The 21,003-nt window shown below is 37.2% G+C and overlaps 4 protein-coding genes across 4 annotated transcripts in view; 2 read left to right on the top strand and 2 right to left on the bottom strand.

Moving 5' to 3' along the window:
- Window positions 1-1,212, bottom strand: part of LOC122089526 (U11/U12 small nuclear ribonucleoprotein 59 kDa protein-like) — a 7,254-nt gene extending 6,042 nt beyond the window's left edge. Inside the window, exons 1-3 of the mRNA XM_042659273.1 lie at window positions 1,026-1,212; window positions 656-860; window positions 56-398 (exon numbers count right to left, since the gene is read on the bottom strand). Coding sequence (XP_042515207.1) covers window positions 56-398; window positions 656-807 — 495 coding nt within the window. The 5' untranslated portion in view covers window positions 808-860; window positions 1,026-1,212. The remainder of the gene's footprint in view (window positions 1-55; window positions 399-655; window positions 861-1,025) is intronic.
- A 6,405-nt stretch (window positions 1,213-7,617) lies between these two features.
- LOC122089202 lies at window positions 7,618-8,243 on the top strand. Its single transcript, XM_042658748.1, has one exon. It carries the CDS (start codon window positions 7,663-7,665, stop codon window positions 8,056-8,058), a length of 396 nt encoding a protein of 131 aa, XP_042514682.1. The 5' UTR covers window positions 7,618-7,662; the 3' UTR covers window positions 8,059-8,243.
- A 2,369-nt stretch (window positions 8,244-10,612) lies between these two features.
- On the top strand, window positions 10,613-12,634 carry LOC122089200 (pentatricopeptide repeat-containing protein At1g08070, chloroplastic-like). The gene has a single exon (XM_042658746.1). The coding sequence runs from the start codon at window positions 10,724-10,726 to the stop codon at window positions 12,590-12,592; it is 1,869 nt and encodes a 622-aa protein (XP_042514680.1). The 5' UTR covers window positions 10,613-10,723; the 3' UTR covers window positions 12,593-12,634.
- A 683-nt stretch (window positions 12,635-13,317) lies between these two features.
- Window positions 13,318-16,380, bottom strand: LOC122089201 (rho GTPase-activating protein 2-like). The gene is made up of 4 exons (XM_042658747.1): window positions 15,881-16,380; window positions 14,932-15,052; window positions 14,482-14,832; window positions 13,318-14,373 (listed from the first exon to the last, which is right to left on the bottom strand). Exons 1-4 carry the CDS (start codon window positions 16,216-16,218, stop codon window positions 13,711-13,713), a joined length of 1,473 nt encoding a protein of 490 aa, XP_042514681.1. The 5' UTR covers window positions 16,219-16,380; the 3' UTR covers window positions 13,318-13,710.
- Window positions 16,381-21,003: the final 4,623 nt, after the last annotated feature.

Genomic DNA, 21,003 nt, shown 5'->3' with positions numbered 1-21,003 from the left:
GGGGGGGGGGGTTGAGGGGGTAAGAATCTTGTCAGAACAACAAGAGATAAATCACCTTAGAAAGCATTTCTGCAATGCGTTTCCTCTTCTTCTTCCTCCAACGCTTATTTCTTTGGTGCTTCTGAAACTTATTAGCTACTTTGACAGCAGCAGATTTTTCCTCCCATGAACTTGTTTGATTTATTAGAGCATTAAAAGGCACAAGCTGAGTTTTCAAAGCAGAAAGCAAAGAGTTTGCTGCTTCCAATGAAAGAGACTCTTGCAGTTTCAAATTAATCCTCTTTGCTTTAACCACTTCAAAAAATCTATGAAGACAATCATTAGCAGGCACATTACCAAACTCCTTTGAGGACCCATCAGTTTCTCTACTCAAGAGAATTACTTCTAGTTCTTTCTGCCTGTTGGGAAAGGGAGTTTCAGTTACAAACTTACAACCATAAGGCAAAGAAAAGAGCACAAAGAGATCAAAAGATAAATTAAAACTTTAGCTGTCCAACAGAACATTGATTTGAAACAGTATAGTGATTCAGTTACAACCATAAGGGAAAGAAAATTGCAGAATGAAACCAAAAAAATAGATAAAAACTTTAGCTGCCCAACAGAAAATTAATTTTATAGAGTAAATTGAGAATGAGCTCAACAACCAAAGACGTACACTGCCTTCAGGAGATTTACTGTATATTGTAAGTTCTTTAGGTGTTCGTCTACATGTCCAGATTCCCAAAACGCATTGGCTACCGAGGAGACGGGTTGAGATATTGGAAACCAGGGAGAAGGTGTCCCAGACGAAAATGGCGCTGGATTCATCTTTGAGATGAAAGGAAATAACCCAACTTTAAAGCTCAACCAACTTCTGTTATCTACAAACTCAATTCAGAACTGATAACAATGAGATTTTAGAGGAATTCAAATTTTAAAACATATTTCTTTGGAGCAAAGAGAACAGAAATGACCAAACAAAGATTGATAGATCTGAAGCAAACTGAGAGATAGAAGAGAAGTTAGGGTTCTGATATTCACTTAACCAATACAATTCCCGAACGGAAACGTCTCGCCACACCAAGCGATTGCTTATGATTCTATGATCACAGATTTCCCGCCGAGTTCAAGAAGCGAAGAGAGTGCTTTGGATCAAATTAAAAGGGGGTAAAAGTAAACCGTAAACAGGGTTGCACAATGAACCAGGGTTGTTGGGTAGGGGAGACAACTAGACAAGCCCAACGCCCCCAAATAACAGAATTCTTAATTTCTATGTCATAATATCGTTAAAAAAAAAAAAAAAAAAAAAAAAAAAAAAAAGGTGTTTGGTGATTTTAGTAGAGATTATCTGAGTTTTCACTTTTTCTTTTTGCATTTAAAAAGAAACTAAAATAACGGATTAAGGTTTTGTCATTTCATCATTTTACATGTTTAACGTTTTTTTTCCCTCCAACAAATGGTGCTCATGTTAACATCGAACGCTTTATTTTTTTTATTTTTTTTTTGTTCCTATAGAACAAAAAAACAATAGAAACAATTTTTTGGATGACTACCAAACGTAGTTTTAGCCTCCTTAGATTGCATATTATTTTCTGATGAGGGAAAATTTCTATGAAATTAACTCCAAAAGAGACATTACATTGGATAGACACAAGATATGCCAACGATACACATGAAAATGGTCAAAAAACGAATCAATGTGCTTTTTTGGTAAATGAATGAATGTGCTTATTATACATATAAAATACAGTTTTGAAGCAAAAACACCTTATTATGATCAGCTTGATGCAAGGAAATGAGTCATTTTTACCCAATCTTGTGATGCACCAAAATAAATAAATAATAATAAAAAAAAGGGATGAAAAAAAGAGATTTGAACACACATAAAAAGAAAGATCTACAACTTTACCACTTTTTTGCCTAAATCTGTTTCAATCTCTGATTTGAACACTATAAGTCCCCAAAACTTGTTGAAATGGTGAAGATCAGGTCGTTTTTTATGTTAAATGATTTCCTCTAATTCATTTATCACCGAGAAAAATAAGTTTCCCAGGCTTTCGGTTGCTCTCAGTTTCATATCTCACTCACGTTTCTGTTTCGCAGGTTTAAAAGTGGCATGTCAAGTGTATCTTCCTAGCACCGCATTGTATGGTCCCTTATCGAAACATATAGGTCATGTATCAGCATCATCTTAGACCGTATTGATCCCGTATCGATTGATACAAAATTTATTTTTGAAAAATAAGTATTGTATCAATACCATCAATACTGATATGTATCGACGATACGATACTTACTGATACTTAAAACCCTAGACACACCTACATTTCCACACCAGGGACAATTCAAATTCACCCACGAATTATTCATCAGAAAAAAGAAAAAAAAAAATCACCCACGAATGGAAATTAACCATGCCCTTTCCTGCAAACATGAACCCCCCTTGTCCTGACCATCTTCTCCTCCTTGATACAGCCCAAGATGAGAATGTTATATGAAGCACACACTTTGACAAGCCTCAAGGCATAAGGTTAGCCCGCCAACTTTGCTCTGCCTCGTGGAATTTGTGCTTCAATTCAAGGTAAGGTGGAAGTCTCACTTTGCCTCCAAAATACTGGTTGTAGCCTGTGTTGAGGTGAGTTCTTTGTTGGGGATGGCCAACTCATATGATGGGATGGAATATGGATAGAGAATACCCTTTATGAGTAAGACACCTAAGATTTTGAAGACTTTTGCCCTTAATTGGCAAGGGAATCCCCAAGTAATCATCTTTTTTATCTTTATATTTATCCCTAATAAAATCAATAATACTTATGAGAAAATGCTGGGCTTGCCACTAGACTGTTCAACCATGTGTCTGCCTCTCTCCTCTCTCCTCTCTCCTCCCTCCAATGAAAAGACCCTACCCATGGCTGTGGCAGGTGGACTGCCCTCTCATGTTTTTGCCGCCCGCTAGTTTACCTGGACTAAGTGGCTTTCCAAACCCTAGCCTATTTATGAGAAGTGGGAACCAAGTCAAAAATAGTTACAAAGACCACACAAGGAGAAACAGGTTAAAGAGGGATAACATAAATAGAAAACAAAAACATATATACCACCTCCCAGATCTTGCAGTAGCAGAAGCCTCGTGTACTGGGTTGCTCTTTTTTTTATATACCACCTGTATTAGAGATTGAGGCTAAAATTTGTAAGACATCCATTTCTAGAAAGATTGCATCTTCTTCCTTTCTTATTGTTTTCATCTGGTTACAAGGTAAATAAAGGGTAACGAAGTGAAACCAAATCAAATACTAAAGTGTTGGAGTTATTAGCTATTTTATTTAAACCAACTTTCTACCTCAAAGCTGAGCTGATGATCTAATCACACTACTCCAAATCATAGCCTATAAGGCTATAAACAAGAAACTCTCGATCAAGACAATTAATCCCATGTTTAACAATTTTTTGAATAATTAAACTATTTTTTATTTCTAATAAAAAAATCAATATTAAAGTTTTGCTTTAAAAAAAATTTGGGGGAAGGAAGGTGGGAAAAACTTTCCCACAATGTCAAAATGCAATTTCTCTCACCTGACTTTTTTATTAATTTTTTTCTTTTGCCATGAATATGTTGATCTCATAGTTTTTTAGGATAACTACTGGTGTGACTGTAGATTCCTCCCATCCTAATGTTGTGAGGAAATTTTCCCTTAAAAAGAAAAAAATCAAATCAATACTAAATTAATTTTTTTTGTAATTAATCCTTTTGTCCTTTTAACTTATTAAAAGACACGTGTGGGTAATGTGTTGTAAACCATATCCCACGTCAAATCTAAGATAAACAATACGAAACTTAGGAAAACTCATCTAAAAAATTGGAATGTGAAATCAGCCCTTGATATGAATGGCATGAGATTGTAACATATTGCCGTGCTTCTAATATAATATTTATGATTGTCCATTTCTGATAAGCTAGTCCTTTATAATACAAATAAGACCTCATTCTAAAAACTGGCTTCTATAGTGAGGAAACTTAAGAGTTAAGACCATATTAATCTATATCAAATTCCTTGTGAAACAAATGTGACATCAACCGTATGACCAATATAAGATCGTAACAATGACACTACAGAAACTTCTTAGATGTGCCGTTTCCTTTCCTTTTAGATTTGCTTGTTGCATGTTTTATTATTTCTTCAAGAAGAGAAATGTATCGCTTTCAAATTCCCATTTTTATATTTAAAAAAAAAAAAATTATTTCCAGGTTTCCATTTAAAAAGTAATGAGTGCGTCAACAATCCACCATTACCAGTACCCGAACTGTGATCTAGTAATCAGTGTCGGATATGTATCGGTCTCGATTGATAACAATCTAATACTGATCTAGAACCATCCATATATTGGATGGATTTGCCTTTAGTTAAAACAATAAATAAATAGGATTCAACCAATTCAGTCATAGTTTTAAAATTCAAATCGGATCAAATTGATTAAGATCACCTGGATTGGATCAGTATCTGTTGAGATCAATCCCTAATCTTGATCATTCCAATATTGATCCACTGATAAGGTATAAGAGTAAAATGATCCAAAATGCCAATATTAAAAAAAAAAAAAAAAAAAAAAAAAAAAAAAAAAAAAAAAAAAAAAAAAAAAAAAAAAAAAAAAAAAAAAAATTCCATCCAATGTCAACCGATACTGATTCGATTTAGATCAAATTAAGTGTAATGTGTGAATCATGGGGTAGGTAGGAGGTGGACAATAGATGGGATCACCACTTTGTCTTCACATACAGAAACAAAGCAATCCAAACACGTATCACGACGTAGAAATGTTCCCAAAAGGCAAGCTGAATCACAATCCAGAGTAGACAATAGGAGAGGATCCCCCACCCCCTCCTGCATATGCTTCTCCAATTTCCATACAGGGAAGAAATAAGAGAGAGAGAGAGAGAGAGAGAGAGAGAGAGAGAGAGAGAGATGCATGGATTTGATCTTATTAGTCCATACCTTCTCATGCTTTCTAGTCCCATCCATAAGCATAACCAAGTAAGACTATACATAAGCACAAGCAGGAATAAAATTGAATGGAGTGATAATCTGATATATCAGCCTTAGATAGCTCCATGCCCTTGGCTGTTTTGTGAGTTAGGTTTTAATTTTTTATGTTTATTTTTTATTTTTTTGGGTAGAAGTTAGGTTTTAATTTTTAAATTTTTTAAATTTTTAAATACTACACCGAAATTGAATTGGATTGAAATGATAATGACACAATAAGAATAAATGGAAAAAAAAAAAACCCAGACCAAACTGGACCGAAACCAAATTTCAGGTTAACAGTTTGGTTTTGATTTGGCCTGGTGTTAGATCGAAACAAATTCTACCAACTGATTGGCAACCTTACCCTTCGTTTCTGTAGATGGGTCGGTTGCCAACATCTGTCACTTTTGTTTCCCTTTATATTCCTCCTCATCTTTTAAATGGCAATAGGTGGGATAGGTATTAGCATATGATTTGTACGTACAGATGCAGAACACATACATATTGAGGAACTAAAACTTGTTAACAATGTTGGGGTTGAGTGTGTGTTGTATTTTGCAGATTCACATAATTATTATTGGGTTAGGTCTTAATCTATTACATGTACAGGGTAAAATTGTAATTATATATTTCATTAAATTTTTTTAATTATGTGGGGATTAAGTTTTCCTATATATTGTCTATGTGAAAACCTTAGATATAAACAAAAGAGAGATCACATTGTGAGATGGAGAGTGATATAGAGAGATCTTTTTTTTTGTTTTTTGACATAAAGTGAATGTTAGTATTCACGCCAAACCATGTCAAAATTTTCCTGTATTTTGTGATTGTTTGCTTGATTTCTTTTTCATGATTGTACATTAATCTTGATAAAAAAAAAATCCCATAAAAAAATTATTATCAGAAATTATTGGCATCTCATGTGAGAGGTTGAAAATATCAAGGCCTAAATTGATCTTGATGATTGTAGATATAAAAATACATTTTCATATAAATTCATTTTAAATTGTTGAGAACTATTAAAATAAAATATATGATCCAATAAAGGAATATCTAGAAGGGATAGATATTTTTTTTTTTAGATTTTTTGAGAAAAAAGAAAAAGTGATAGCTTGTAACAAAGGATCCTACTTTGCTATGTTCTAGAAGCAATATTGGCCAATACCAACAAATAATATAATCCTTACCTACCAAAGAACAATAGATTACTTAGAATCTATTATGTTTCATCTCTTCCCTCTCACCTAGCCCTCACCTACACTAATGAAATGCTTACACCTACTTAGGTCTCCTCATTTGGCTGCCTACTTGCAAATTATGTGGGAAAAGTGAAAAAGCAGGTAGAAAACCATGTTTCTATAAAGCAACATTACAAAGGTTAATATAAGGAGGCTTAATATTTTTAATGGTTAAAACATATTAAACCATTTGAAATAATTAGTTAGTAGGTATTTAGGGTTTGCTAATTATGCACTATGGAATCAATAAGATTTTTATTTTTTTTAAATGATTAGACACTTTCCTCTTCTATTGTCTGAGCTTAGCATCCTTATTCAACCCTAAAATATTGGCATAAAGAATCTTGTAGATCATATTTAAAAGGAAAAAAAAATAATAATAATAAGGAATTCATTGTTGTACAAAGTCTGTTTTTTGCCCCTAGAATTGCATCCCGCGTTAATAAAGACAAGAAAGCTCTTCATTGTGTGTTAAAAAAAAATGATCTAAATAAATAAAAGAAAGAAAAAGTCTCTCTCTCTCTTCCCTTCTTTGAAATGATCCCTTGCCCTAACGATGCACTGTCTCCCATCCCTATTGCTGCCCACTAGCATGAGGCACATAGGTGGCATGCCTATCCGGCTATTCCTATGCATATATTTGAATCACATGGGCAGCATACATATCCCTCAACACCGTGTGCTGATGAAAAAGTTTTTCATCTCCCAAGATGTGATCTTATGATTGAATTTAATAGGTGATTTTCATCAATATAACTCCTCTATTGGATAAAGTCAAAATACTGTCACCAATCTAATTCAAAAGTCAAATGTCGTGGCTTAAAATATCATCTCGATTTACATCCTAGGTGAAAGGAAATTTGATCCATTTAATTAATAAACATGGGGAAAAAGAATACTACCTGATCGCGTGACTCCTATCGCAGACAGAAGAACATATATAAAATTACCACCATGCCCCTCGTGAAATAAAAAATGCCTTCCATGTTGATGATCCTGTTCGAGCTCGCATTGGCTACATACTAGTGCAAGGCCACACAACCAGGTAGCGATCTCTTACCTTTAATTTTAATATCTATCACGTGGGAAGGTAATTGCATGGGCCCACTTCTTCCTTCTAGAAGAAGAACAAAAAATTATAAACCTAACTACGTGGGCCAAGTGGCATTCCCCATGACAGCCGCCACCCTTTGTAGTTTGTTCTACTATTCCTCTCATCACATCTTCCATTATTTTCCCAAGTGTTTCTAGAAGAAGGAAGCAATTAGCAATTTTGACAAGGATTAGTTTCATTTGTTGGGGAAGCAAGGAAAAGCTCACCTTCAATGTCTTGTTCCCTTAAAAGGCTAATCCCCACCTTCTCTTCTTCCTCATCTTCATCTTCTTCTCCTCCACCCATTACTAAATCACAACAATATTCAGGAACCATGATCATGGACTCTCACTGGAGACATGTGGTTGATGTATCATCGTTTTTACTTTTTGAGGCTACCGGAGATTCTGAAGATTTCGGCCATGACATCTCAGATTTCGACGATGCCGCCGACTACGACGCCGAGTCATGTTGCAGTGGTCCATGTGGTAGCATGGATGAAGACAACCATGACAGTAATGACAACTATTATGGTTTTGATGATCAAGAATACTACACCAACCAGGAGAGCGAGTGGTCGTCGGCGGCGGAGGAGGAGGAAGAAGTGATGAAGGAGTATAAGCAAGAACAGTCAGGGGCAACTGTTGATGCCAATGGAAATGGGAAGCTACTGGTGCTGAATGAGATGGAAAAGAACAAGCTCTTCTGGGAGACTTGTTTGGCTAGCTAATAGTGGGACTAGTGGTAAGCATTTAAGTGCCACCCATGAGCATTATCTTCATCATGGGCTCCTTAGGTATAGAGTCTCTTTTTTTTTTTTGGATTGAACCTTAGGTATAGAGTCTCTCATGTCTTTGAGGTGTATGTTTCTGTGAGGGTTGTGTGTGTGTGTGTGTGTGTGTGAGAGAGAGAGAGAGAGAGGGGGGGGGGGTTTGGGTTCTTCCCTCTCCACCTGAATCCTCTCTGTCTGACCACATCAACACTGGGTGTAAGAAAAAAAAATTGAAAAAGAAATATAAATTAATCATCATTATTTTTGTCTTATTATGTTTTTCTTTAGTTTCCTATCGAATTTTTTTCTATCATTATTTTTATCTTATTATATATGTATATATATATATATATATATTTTTTGTATTTGTTTCAACCGGTCGGGTCGGTCCGGTTTTGATCGGGCTTAATCGAGCTTAAAGATTTTCAAAGATTACACCGTGTCCGCCCATTTAACTAATCGGACTTAGTTATTGAGGGCAGGGTATGCTTTATATTCGGTCGGTCGGCCTCGAGCAATAATCGGGCTACCTTAATCGAGCCTTAACCGAGCTACAGATATGTTTAATGTTAAACGGGCTTTAACCTGTTTTTAAACGGATCCTCTTTAAAATGTGCTCTTATATTCCAGTCCACTCATGCAAGCCCAAAAAATGACAATAAATCAATAAATGATACCAAATATAACCATTATTTAAAATGTGAACATGTCTTTACTTTTTAGTTTTTACTTTTTAATTTAGGGGGTAAAATAGGTATTCTACAATCATTATAGGGTCGGGTCGGGCCAAGCCGGTCTCGATCGGGTGTTATTCGGTCGGGTGCTCGACGGTCCAAGTAGCAAAACCAAGACCGACCATTTATAAACGGGCCAGGCTCAAGCCTGACACGTTTAATAAATGGTCCGGTCCGGGCCAGTCTATAACGGTCGGTCTCGATCGGTTTAATCCGATCGGGCCACGAATTGACACCCCTAGTTTTGAGAATTTTAAAAAACTCTAGCAACAACCTTTAAGGCTATGTTTGGGAGTTAAAAAAAAAGGGGGGGAAAAATAGAAACTTAAAAAAAATCATTATGTAATTAGATTTTGTTTTATTATATCTTTTGTATTATTATTTTTTTGGCTTCCAAACATAACCTTAGAAGACAACACACCATTCCTTGTACAACGGCAATGCCAGAGGTATCTTAGCTATTAGATCAGTAATATCATTAGGGAAAATAGAAAAAAGTAAAGATGTATTTAGGATCTTTCATTAACAAGCTCACTAACATTATTAAAGATTGGGACAAGATTCATGACTACACCAAGAGAGAATTGTGGCCATATGGGAATCAATGGTTCCTTCCACATATCAATAGATGCCCCAGTACCTAATTTCCAATATGTCACACTCCTTAACCTAGGAATGACTTGAGAAATGCTAGAACATATCCAGGATCCATTCTAGAGAATTACTCCTAGTTAGCCCTATTAGTAAGTAGAGGATAACCTAAATAAAATAATGAGAATATCTCCTTCATACCAAGCCTATGGTAATCTGTTGATGTAAACATGTGTGGTGTTCTTACTAAAATAAACTTCACTCTTAATATTATTATGCTGACATGTAGGTCCTCAAATAGATGAACAATAGATTGAGTAGTACTTAGGGTATGGTAGTCCAACAAATGATAATTGTATAATTAGCAAAATGTAAGTAAGACTTAACAATTTTGATTCCTTTAAACATATTTAAATCTTGGTAGACTTCACGTAAACAAGATAAACCCTCCATAGCTAGCAAGGATGAAAATATATGGACTTAAAAGGATATCGTTGCCATACACCCCTCGAGGTTTCAAAAAATAAAAAACCCCACTTTTAAGTTTTGTAGAATAAATGATAGAAGAAATTGGATAGCAAACACTTCAAAAATAAAAAAAAAGCCTAAGAATTCAAACATAGCACCTACAAAAACCCACTCCAATCGATCATTAGCTTTGGACATTTCAAGTTCAACCGTCTGAGGAGGGATTTAATTTGAAATTTAAAAACTAATATCTAAATTTCAGAGCCAATTGTTAGAAAGGCAAAAAGGGGAAGATACTTGAATGATTATTTTCTTTATCAAGGAAGTTAGAGTAAAAAATAAAGTTACCAAGGAAATTAAGGTTTTCTTCAATTCAGCTGCATTTGTTACGTTGTAAAATATTTATTGGATTTGTTGCAAAAATCATATAAAGATTAGAAAAATAAAAAATATTTCATTAAAATATAATAAAAATTTTGAAAAACATATCTTATAATCTCAAATTAAATAAATTTATTAAAAAATTAGAGCCTTCATAATAAACAAAGTTCTGGAGGTAAACCTTCTATTCTTCTATTTTTTCAGTATAAGGTAAATCTTCTATTCAACAAAGCCGCACAAAGTCGCAATCCAGCTATGCGACTTCGACTAAAAACAACTACCGAAACTAAAACCGCATCCCACGATCGTTACTTTTAGAAGCTTTTTGTAAATTCTGGTAAACTTTCTGAGCAGCTCCATAGCTTCTGTAATATTTCATCAAAAGTTTTCGTCGCTGCGATTTGTGATCATTCACTTTTGGCAAAAGACAGAGGAAGATGAACAGATAGATGCATCTTCTTCTTGTTCGACCCAAAAATATCTCCCCGACTTCAATTCGAAACCAGAGACACAGCCTCATCAATCTCTTGCAGTCTTCCACAACAACAAACAAACAACTCAAACAAATCCATGCCCATCTACTCCTCCGCAATTCACTTTCTCATTCACTTCTCTACCTCCACAATTCCATGCTTTTGGCTTATGCCAATTCACCGACGCCCAACGATGCTTTTTCCTTCTTCGCTACCCAAATGGGTCACCTTCCCTGGGACAAGTACACCTTACAGTTCCTTCTTAAGGCTTCTTCCAAGTCTAAGTCTCTTTTCCACACTACCCATGTCCATTTGATGATTTTAAAGCGTGGGTTTAGTTCTTATACGACTCTCATGAATGCAATTCTTAGTTGTTATGCATTGTGTGATCGGCTACAGGATGCACGGAACCTGTTTGATGGAATGCCTCAAAGGGATATTGTCTCTTTCAATTCCATGATTCATAAGTATGCTGAATCAGGGAACATGGATGATGCATTTCGGCTTTTCCAACAAGTTCCGTCTCCAAATGTCATTACTTGGACTACCTTGGTATTTGGGTTCTCCAGTAATGGAGATATATCAGCAGCTCGAGAGGTTTTTGAACGTATGCCAGAGAGAGATGTGGTTTCTTGGAATGCCATGATCTCAAGTTATGTGCAAAACCACGATCCATTTGAGGCCTTGCAATTGTTCCGTCGGATGTTGGCCGAGAATGTTAAGCCCAATTCTACTACTGTTTGCGGTGCACTATCAGCTTGTGGGAGCCTTGGAGCTCTGGAAACAGGGAAATGGATCCATGTTTACATTAATAAGAGTCGGTTTCAGTTGGATCCATTCTTGGGTTCTGCACTTATTGACATGTACTCCAAATGTGGGATCACAGAGTTGGCTGTGGAGGTTTTCGGGTGTTTGAAGGAGAAGACTCTGTGTACAGGGAATGCCCTTATCAATGGGTTGGCCATGAATGGCAATGCTGAACAAGCACTGGACTTGTTTAATAAGATGGTTAATGATAAAGGGTTTAGACCTGATGAGGTCACATTTGTGGGAGTGCTCTTGGCCTGCAGCCATGGGGGTTTTCTAGACGAAGGCAGAAGGCACTTCTATGGGACCATGAAAGAATATGGAATTACCCCAGTATTGGAACATTATGCTTGTATGGTGGATCTTCTTAGTCGTTCTGGACTGTTGATGGAAGCTGAAGAGGTTATAAGAAATATGCCCATCACACCAGATGTGGTTGTTTGGAGGGCTCTGCTGGGAGGTTGTAGACTTCACAAGAATGTCGAATTGGCTGATAAAATTGTTTTAGAAATGGAAGCTCAGGGTAGTGGAGACTATGTACTTCTGTCAAACTTGTATGCCTCAGTTGGGAGATGGGAAGATGTTGAGAAAGTAAGGAAGTTCATGAGGCACAGAGGTATCAAGAAGATACCTGGTTGTAGTTCAATTGAAGTTGATAACACAATTCATGAGTTTATCTCTGGTGAGAAGTCACATCCTAGATATGCAATGATTTGTAAGAAGTTGGAGGAGCTGGGAATGAAGATGAGTGAAGATGGCTATTCTGTAGAGACTTCTGTAGTGTTGTATGATATAGAAGAGGAGGAGAAAGAGCAGGCACTTGGTCATCACAGTGAAAAATTGGCTATTGGATTTGGCCTTATCAGCACAGCACCAGGATCTACCCTTCGGATTGTGAAGAATCTTAGGTTTTGCACCGACTGTCATAATGTTACTAAATTGATTTCAAAGATCTGCAACCGGGAAATAGTGGTTCGTGATCGGACTAGGTTCCACCATTTCAAAGATGGAATTTGTACTTGCAAGGATTATTGGTAGGAAAGAGCAAATCAGTTATCCGAGAATGGATATATTTGTGTACGACACAGTCGGTACAATGTCAAAGTTTAAAAGGTGTGAATTGATTCAAATTAAAAAAGCTAGAACCAGAGACTAGACCTAAAATGACCCTATGTCCTTAGGAGAAGTGATGAGGAGAGACATACAAAGTTTAGGCCTTGTCTATCAAAAATGACCCCTGATAGAATTGATGGGAGGCAAGGATCCATATGAGATAAGGTTGAGATGTATAGTAGGGTGGGGTTGGGTCATTAATGGTAACTAAAGGTAGGAACGACGTTCTTATCTCCACTAGCCTTGAGAAATTTGAATTAAAGGGACTTTCTCCCCAGCTTCAGGCTCTCAAATAACATTGTTGTTACTGAGTATTGAATGTGGATTTTGGTTTGAGTTGACTAAAGACTAGCCCAGCTAACTAGTCATGGAACCTGCACTATCCTTATTGAATGTTGCAATAATGAATATAAGCTGTTAATGGTCAAACTGCACCAACTATGATTGGCCAGGTCTGGTTTCTATTAGATGAGGTATACGATTGAGATTGGTTTCAACAATTCTCACCCTGAAGGCGTAAACCCACAAAAGTTGCCATTCCTGCCAACCATGTTCTGACTCAGGTATTGGATATGGTTGTTGACAGGACTGCACATTTAAAAGAAATAAGAAATGGGTTACTGATAAGGCATAACAAGCAAGCATGACTGTGAAGAAGAGGCTCTTAAATCAGCCTCATCCACCTCAAGAAACAATTTTTGGACCTTACAATTGAAATAGACAACACACAAGCAAGTGTTCAGCCAAAACTGAACCACAGACAGACCACTCAACCGTTGTAAATTACATCTTTGATATGGATATAGTGAACATGAAGTAGAGGCTTCAAACAGAAATCCTGTCACACTGAGGAATAACATGCACAAAATCAGCCCAGAACTGAACCAGGTCTGCCCATGCAAATCCACCACAAACCACTCTCAATCAAAATGTTAGATGGAGGCCTGACGAATGAAGTGTACAATTTACAGATGCAGCAATAGCTGAGGAGCAAATCGAAACCTGTATAAAACTTTACCCAATCACAAGAGGCAAAGCTTTAGTCACCCAGATTCACCAGAAACAATTAGTGGCAAGGAAATGGAGCATGAGGATTCCATCTGCTTGTCTAATGTTTCCACGGTTTTACTGTCTTGGGTCTCTTGACAACATTCCAAAATGGCCTTTGTACTGCTCAACTCACCCATAGAGATCTCACTTATCCCAGAGTCCTCTACATCGCTTGTACTCAAGCCTGAACTCCCATATTTACTGTTTGAAGATGAAAAGGCAGAGTCTGTGTTGAAGAAAGAACATCCACCATGACTGAGGTGCTCCACTCCTATGTTTCCTTTGTCTTCCTCGAGGCCATCGTGTGTGGGCGTTTCTTCATTCGCATCCAATTGCCTCAAGAAGGACTCTTCAATCTGATTTGATGAATTGTCTACTTCCTTGTCTTCATCTTCATCTTCATCTTCACTACTATGACTGTAGTTGGCATGATCATCATAATCTGAAGTTGGCCCTCTCAATTCACAGCTTGTATCCATCATCTCTTGTTGACTGTCATAGTCCTCATCAGAGTGCTGACCAGATGAATGAGATGAGAAGGGCGAGTATCCTCCTGTTGCAGTCTCCTCACGTTCCCTTAGTGTTTTTACGATCAAGGTCTTGAGCAAGTTCATAACTTGAACAGCATGCATAAGAGCTGTTAATGGATCAGACATCTGATAAAAGAAGGACAAATTCTTCAGTCTTGTGTAAAGACGGTAATATATAATCAAGCCAAGAATTTGAACAAAGTACTTTTATTGTTTTTAAGTTGAGTTAATTACCTGAGTCATGTTTGGTGCAAAGACCATTGCAATGTTTCTTGCATTCATCTTGTTTGATTCCTCTTCCTCGACGACATCGGCCATAAGACCAATTGCCCAATTAAGTAGTGCAGACTGAGTTGGCATGAGATGCTTCACCAGCTCCACACTCTCCTCTTCTGTGTTGCATTGAAGAACTTGTTCTGGAGAAAGACCATCCAGAACTCCCTCCGGCAGCTCTCGGAACCAGGCCTTGATCAGGCCGGCCAAACAGTGTACATCAATGTCATCTGGTACAATACCCCTGTTCAGCTGGTCCCTAACATGCTCCTCTTGGCTGTTCTCTGGGTTTATCCTGAATATCCCTTCAGCCTAAGGCTCCATGCAGATAAAACAATGAGAACCTTGCCTTTGGCAAACCTAACTTATTCACCTTTTAATGTTAACAATGAAATGTAAATGTTGCTGTACCTTTAGACCTGCTTGAGTGTATAACCTTTCCTGCATAAGCAAGAGAATAGTAGGCACACTATTCCCTTTGGAATCATAAGAGCACTGCATTGATTCTGCAGAGACACCAAATACACTAGCACTGCACAAAGATTATATTTCAGGGTCAGAAGTTAATCAATCTCTCTCAATGCAAGGAGTTTAAAGTGGAAAGAAAATAATCCTTAAAACATAAGTTGCAAAGAGTAAAAGAACAGCCTATTGTGCATCAACCCCCCATCACTTGTGCAGTGAAAACAAATTTAGCCAGCTGAACAGGAAATTATAATAAAACTTGTATAAAATAATGAATTGCAGGACACCAAATCATAGTTGCATCGGAAATTAAGCTCTTCCCGCCTTCTGTAGTAGGTGGTAACTACAAAGGGATCCTTTTTAAGCATACCTCCACAGACAGAAACCTAGGTTTTGAAGACCCAGATCAGATATCAAGCTACCAGATTTGAAAAGGAACATTGATCCTTTATCCTTCATGAGGAGTTTCTTCATAAGGATTTTGCATATGACAGTAAAAAACACAAATGTTCACCCTGAGCCAAATTTCTATCCACTCTACAGTGTCAGCTAAGAAAAATTAAAAGCTAGCACACTCCCACAGCTACAACCACCAAAATTTATGTAACCCAACAAAATGTTTAAGGGAACCCACTTATCTTCAGGCCTTGAGCTACTAAAAGGCTAGCTGGGTAAGATCTTTTGGGGAATGGCCGGTAACAACAGATGCCCAGAACAAATCTTTGGGTTCCAAGAGTTCCCAAATGAGAGAGAGATTAGGGGCGAGGACCTCAAATGCTTCAGTTTCGCATTTTAAAGAGATACCCACATCAAATCTTGGAATTTTAAGCATACCCATGAGAGAGAGAGAGAGAGAGAGAGAGAGAGAGAGAGAGAGAGAGAGAGAGAGATGAACCTGGCACTGGGGACTCGACAGGGGATCTCAACCTCGAACTCAACGGGGAGGCCGAGGAAGCCATTGAAGCGGTCGAAGGTGACATGGGCGATGTGACGAACATTGGTAGGCCATCCAATCTCCATCTGATGGACGGTGGTGGTCGTGGTGGTAACAGAATCTTCATTGCGATCGACACGGCAAGCGACCACAGATCTCCTCAGAGCTGATATGAGTAAGGCGAAGATGGAGAGCTGGTTTTGCTGGTTTTGTTCCTCTTCATCTGATCTTGCTCCCTTCCCATCACCCTCTTCTCCTCTGCAACCAACACTCTTCGTTATCATCACCACTCCCGTCATCTCTCCCTTTCTCTCTCTAAGCTTTCCTGAGAAGAGATGAAACCCAAGATCAAAGATGGCTTAGCTTTGTTTCTCTCTGCTCTCAAGACTCTTGTTGACTGGGTTCGTTTCTCCTTAAATTTGTACCACGCTACTTGTTGACACGTTTGGGAGTTGGAAATCTGGAAATAGTTTCAAACTGCCAGGGGTCCCCCATTTTCAAAATTTTAACGCCCTTCTTTAACCCCCAACGAGGCTAAAATACCCTTCAACTTTCCTTAAAATTACCTTGCCTACATATCTACTAGCTTGAAGCCTGATTGCATCAATCAATCCAAAAGGAAAATTTTATTTTTATTTTTGGGTTGGTGGAGGGTTTGGGGGAGATACTATGGATCAGGCTCCTATGTAGCATATCCAAAGATAAGAACCTCAAATACACAACTAAGGTGTTTAATGCAGTCCAAAATATTCTTAATTGTTAGATATATATTATAGGGTTTGTAACGTTATAGACAATCTCAATTTGGAATACTAGACTAGACGAAGAACATGAGGTTTCAAACTCAAAACCTCTCCTAGAAGTTAAGCTCTACTGCATTAGGTCTCAAGCCAGTTGGAATTGACAATTGTACTCAAGAGCAAAAAAAAATCCATGTTCCTATTTGCAAAATTGATAGAGACAAATCTTGATTTTAGTTGACTTATATATTGGTCAATTCGTACCAAAATTTAAGAGTTAGATTATATTTTGGCTGATTCTAACTCTTATACACACAATTTTGAGACCGTTGACTCATAAGCTAATTCGAAATAACATGTTCAACAGATTCTGATTCAAATCAACCGGTTCAACCAATCCAGCAAGAGGGTTATGAACTTGTGACCTTTTATCTTGGAATTTGAGTCCTTGGCAATGTATTTAACGTCCTTTCTGAAGATTTATGTCTGTAGGACACAGCCTTTATTAACTGAAAGATAGTCCAGTCTTTCAAATAGGAGAGGAATGTGACCGTTGGAAAGTGGTTCTATTACTATGTGGGGAAGGGCAATTTCGGTAACTAAAAAGCGTAGGGGTGCTTTTGGGAAAAAGAAAAAAGTTCAAAGGCGTGAGAGAAAAAGTGAGGCTTGTTTTGGGTTTGTTTTGGATTTTCGAAAAGATTTCTGTCTTCTCACTGGGGCCGAGAAACGGAAACTGAAGAGAGTACGAAGAAGCCTCTGAAAGAGGGTTGGTGGGATTCTCGAAAAAAATATTTTCGAATTCGATTTTTATTTTGTATTATTTTATAAACAGTACCAATAGGATGAGACGACGTTTGTTTCTACAAAGTGATCAAATATGATTTACCTTACTAATTTTTCTCTTATATGACCATAATGCCCCTGAACCTTGTTTTGACTCGTGAAATGGATTTGGATCCTAAATATCTGTTTTTTTGAAAACGGGTGATGTGGGAACAAGCAAGGGCAAAATGGTCCGATCAAACCTGACATGATTGATTCGTATTGATTTTGATATTAGTATTGGTGGCAACTGATAGGATGTGCTAAAACCCTAATTGTGGAGGGTTTTACGACATTCATATTTTGAGAAAAAATATTACTACCCTACACCCAAACACAGGGGTGGTAAAAAGATTATCTTACCCCCTAATTGGATGCTTATGCACTTCCTTTGATTAGCCCTCATGTTGACACAATGGTCACATAAGCAGGTAGTGATTCTCAATCCTACGAAAGTTAAACTAACATTTTAATCTGATTTTTTATTTTATTTTATTTATTTATTTATTCACATATTGGACCAGATGAAGACCTGACCATTAAAATGTCCAAACTATAAAAGCAAACCCATGTCGAACCAATAAAGAATTTAATCTATCCATTTCAATATTATTGTTTGTTAGGGATGAAAGAGAAGGTCCATTTTGATTCAAATCGATCGATTTTGAACAATTTAATAGGTCTGATTTGCATTTTTTTTTTCTTTCTTAATCCCTCACCTCAAGGCTATGTTTGATAACCAAGAAATGAATAGAGAAAATTTTTTAAAATTTTGAATTTAAAGAAAGAGATAAATAGATAAAAAAAATCATTAGATAATTATAAATTTTGCTTTATTATGTCTTTTTTTTTAACTGACTATCAAAAATAGCCTAATATGAGAGGGGTATTTTGGTTGGTGAAGAGGGAAGAATCGTACATTAGGCGTGGGACCATTCACCATTTGGAGGGGAAATCGAGAGAGAGAGAGAGAGAGAGGAGCGGATGAGATTTTATTTATGGGATGGACCCCATTAAAATCTCTCGTGGGTGTCTGGTCTTGTTGTCCTCTTCCCAAGTCTTCTTATAATTATTAAGAAAAAAGCGAGATGTTAAATGGAAAGATGAAATGAGTAAAAATAGACTAATACAGTGGTGGCAGGCAAAGACAATAGCTCTTCCTATGTCCTCTTTGTGGGACCCTCCATCAGTTTCTTTCTCCCTCCAAAAGTCCCACTATTTGAATTTTAAACCCCTACAGTACTCATTTACATTTTCTGATCGTTACTTCCAGGCCCACTGGCCCAGCACTTTTGGGTTTGGGCCCTCCGTTGTTCATAGTCTACACGTCATTTACCCCCCAAAAAAAAATCTACACGTCAAGGTTCTAAATGTTGGTATCATTTATCGGTTGTATCAGCTGATACAAGTTGGTGTCACTGAAAACCCATATTGATACATAAAGCATCAAGAAAGGAAAAAGATCCTCTCCATCTCCAACACCAATGACCTTCCAAAGACTCATCTAAGGGTTAGGAGGGCTTGGACACACATCTCAAGCCCTCTCAACCTTTGGATGCTTGTTCAAGGCCCAAGAGGAGCCGGATCCATCAAGAAACGGGTGCAATTGATTCAATTCCAGCTAACCCAACTTCAACGATCCTTGTACAAAAACCTAAGATGTCAAGAACATATTGATTAAATACAGAGTCATTTAGAAGTAGGACTTTCTCTTTCCGGAAACAAGAGTAGTTGCCGTAATTGATCTGATGGAGAGAGTTTTCTCGATCATTGAGTCATAATTGAGTTGGGAATTCTTAGCTTCCAAATGGGGTCAAAAGAACTTGAGTTGTTGGTTTGAGTGGAATAGGATATTTCAGATAAATAGTTTTTTTCAGAGAAAACCTACGAGCTAGCACTCAGGTTTTTTGTTGTGGCAAGGTGTAGACCTGGACTTTGTCTTTCTGCTGCAGCTATGGAGGCCTAAGGCCCTCCAGGATGTAATTTTGTTAACACAAGGTCATGGCTTGCGAGCTATAGTTGTGTGTTATGATGGTCAAACAATCATTAGGGGTTTACTTTGTAACTTTGTCTCTGTAGATTGGGCTACTAGGTCATAGGTGCTGATATTCTGTCTCTACTTACTAATTTTAGATTTGTGGATTTTCGTTTTATTCCTAGAGTAGTTAATCGGGAGACGCATGTTCTTGTCTAAAGAGCTTCTCAGTTAGGGATCTCTTGGATATGGCGGTTAAATCTAGTAAATTGTCTTGTACATTCTGATACTTTGAGAAAGAAATTCTTTCTTAGATGATTTTTAATAAAATTTCTTTCTCTATTCAAAAAAAAAAAGTTGGCTAACCGACTAAATGAAGGTATTGTGTTGGAGTTGGAAAACTAATAATACAAAGTCATACATTCAGTAGAATCCTTAGCCATGACAAGGCAACCACTAAATATGTGGATTTTTTTTTTATCAAAAAATGATTTTTTAATCTTAAAATCAGTTTGATACAATCCATTATAACGGTATCAATATCCATATCGGTAATGCCCGATACCATGCTTGTAACCTTGCTCCAGGTTCGCCTTGTTAATAAAATATTGTTCATTTTAGGGTAAATGTTACAGAACATTGTTAAATTACACAACGCGACAATGATGAAAAAGAGACATAAATGGCATCACGCAAATTTTGTTTGGTTGTACTTATACCAAAGAGCTTATTTGCATATGGGTCCATCATGAATGAACTACAAAAAGTGGAGAAAAATTGAAATGACACTCAAGTGATGATCCCTTTCATCATTGGAAAAAACGCCTCTCATTTGAGCCTGTTAATATAAGGCTTGACTATGATTAACTCGATTAATAAATATGTTGGGCTGAAATTAGAGTCGTTTATAATTGATATTTTTTATGCACGATGTAAGTCCAATCGTTTACAATTGTGAGTCGTTTGGAAATTGGTTGGTTGGGATGGAATCGGTCATTCAAATTCAACTCAACTCAGTTGGACCTAGTACACATCATGGTTTAAAATATCGATATCGATACTAGTACAGATCAATTTGGATTGGCCCGTGTCCTATGGCAGTACCTCATTTTTTTTTGACAGATTTACCCTTGAATTAGACCATTACACCAACATGGCCGATCAAATATCATTTCTATGAACCATGATACACATAGAATTAGGTATCAGCTGGGATCAACCCAATTGTTTCATTGTGGTCTAACTCAACATAGCCAAATAACTAAAAAAACCGACCGAGCCGACTATTTGACACTCCTAGAATGGGGTTGGAAGGTGAACCCACCAATCTGTCAGCCTAGGCCGAATGGTCGGGGCTCCACTCCGGTTCAACCGTTCAATGACCATTGAGACCTATAGAGTTGATCTATAAATAGACATGAACAGGGAGAAGTCCCACATTGTATCATTCTTATATCATTCGATCAATGAAGGAAAGTCCATTGTGGGCCTAGTCCTACTGATAATATAGACCCAGGTCCACAACCTACGCCAATAGGCCCTAACAG

The sequence above is a fragment of the Macadamia integrifolia genome, chromosome 9, assembly GCF_013358625.1.
Source record: "Macadamia integrifolia cultivar HAES 741 chromosome 9, SCU_Mint_v3, whole genome shotgun sequence".
Taxonomy (NCBI): domain Eukaryota; kingdom Viridiplantae; phylum Streptophyta; class Magnoliopsida; order Proteales; family Proteaceae; genus Macadamia; species Macadamia integrifolia.
The sequence above is the reverse complement of the archived record's forward strand: the minus strand, read 5'-3'. Positions and strand labels throughout refer to the sequence as shown.

Bases quoted from the DNA above. Each gene is read 5' to 3' on its own strand.
- LOC122089202 (XM_042658748.1), top strand. From the start codon at position 7,663: ATGATCATGGACTCTCACTGGAGACATGTGGTTGATGTATCATCGTTT.
- LOC122089200 (XM_042658746.1), top strand. From the start codon at position 10,724: ATGCATCTTCTTCTTGTTCGACCCAAAAATATCTCCCCGACTTCAATT.
- LOC122089201 (XM_042658747.1), bottom strand. From the start codon at position 16,218: ATGACGGGAGTGGTGATGATAACGAAGAGTGTTGGTTGCAGAGGAGAA. The intron at 14,833-14,931 runs GTACAGCAACAT...ATGGAGCCTTAG, and splicing joins ACACTCAAGCAGGTCTAAAG to GCTGAAGGGATATTCAGGAT. The intron at 14,374-14,481 runs GTAATTAACTCA...TTCTTTTATCAG, and splicing joins TTGCACCAAACATGACTCAG to ATGTCTGATCCATTAACAGC.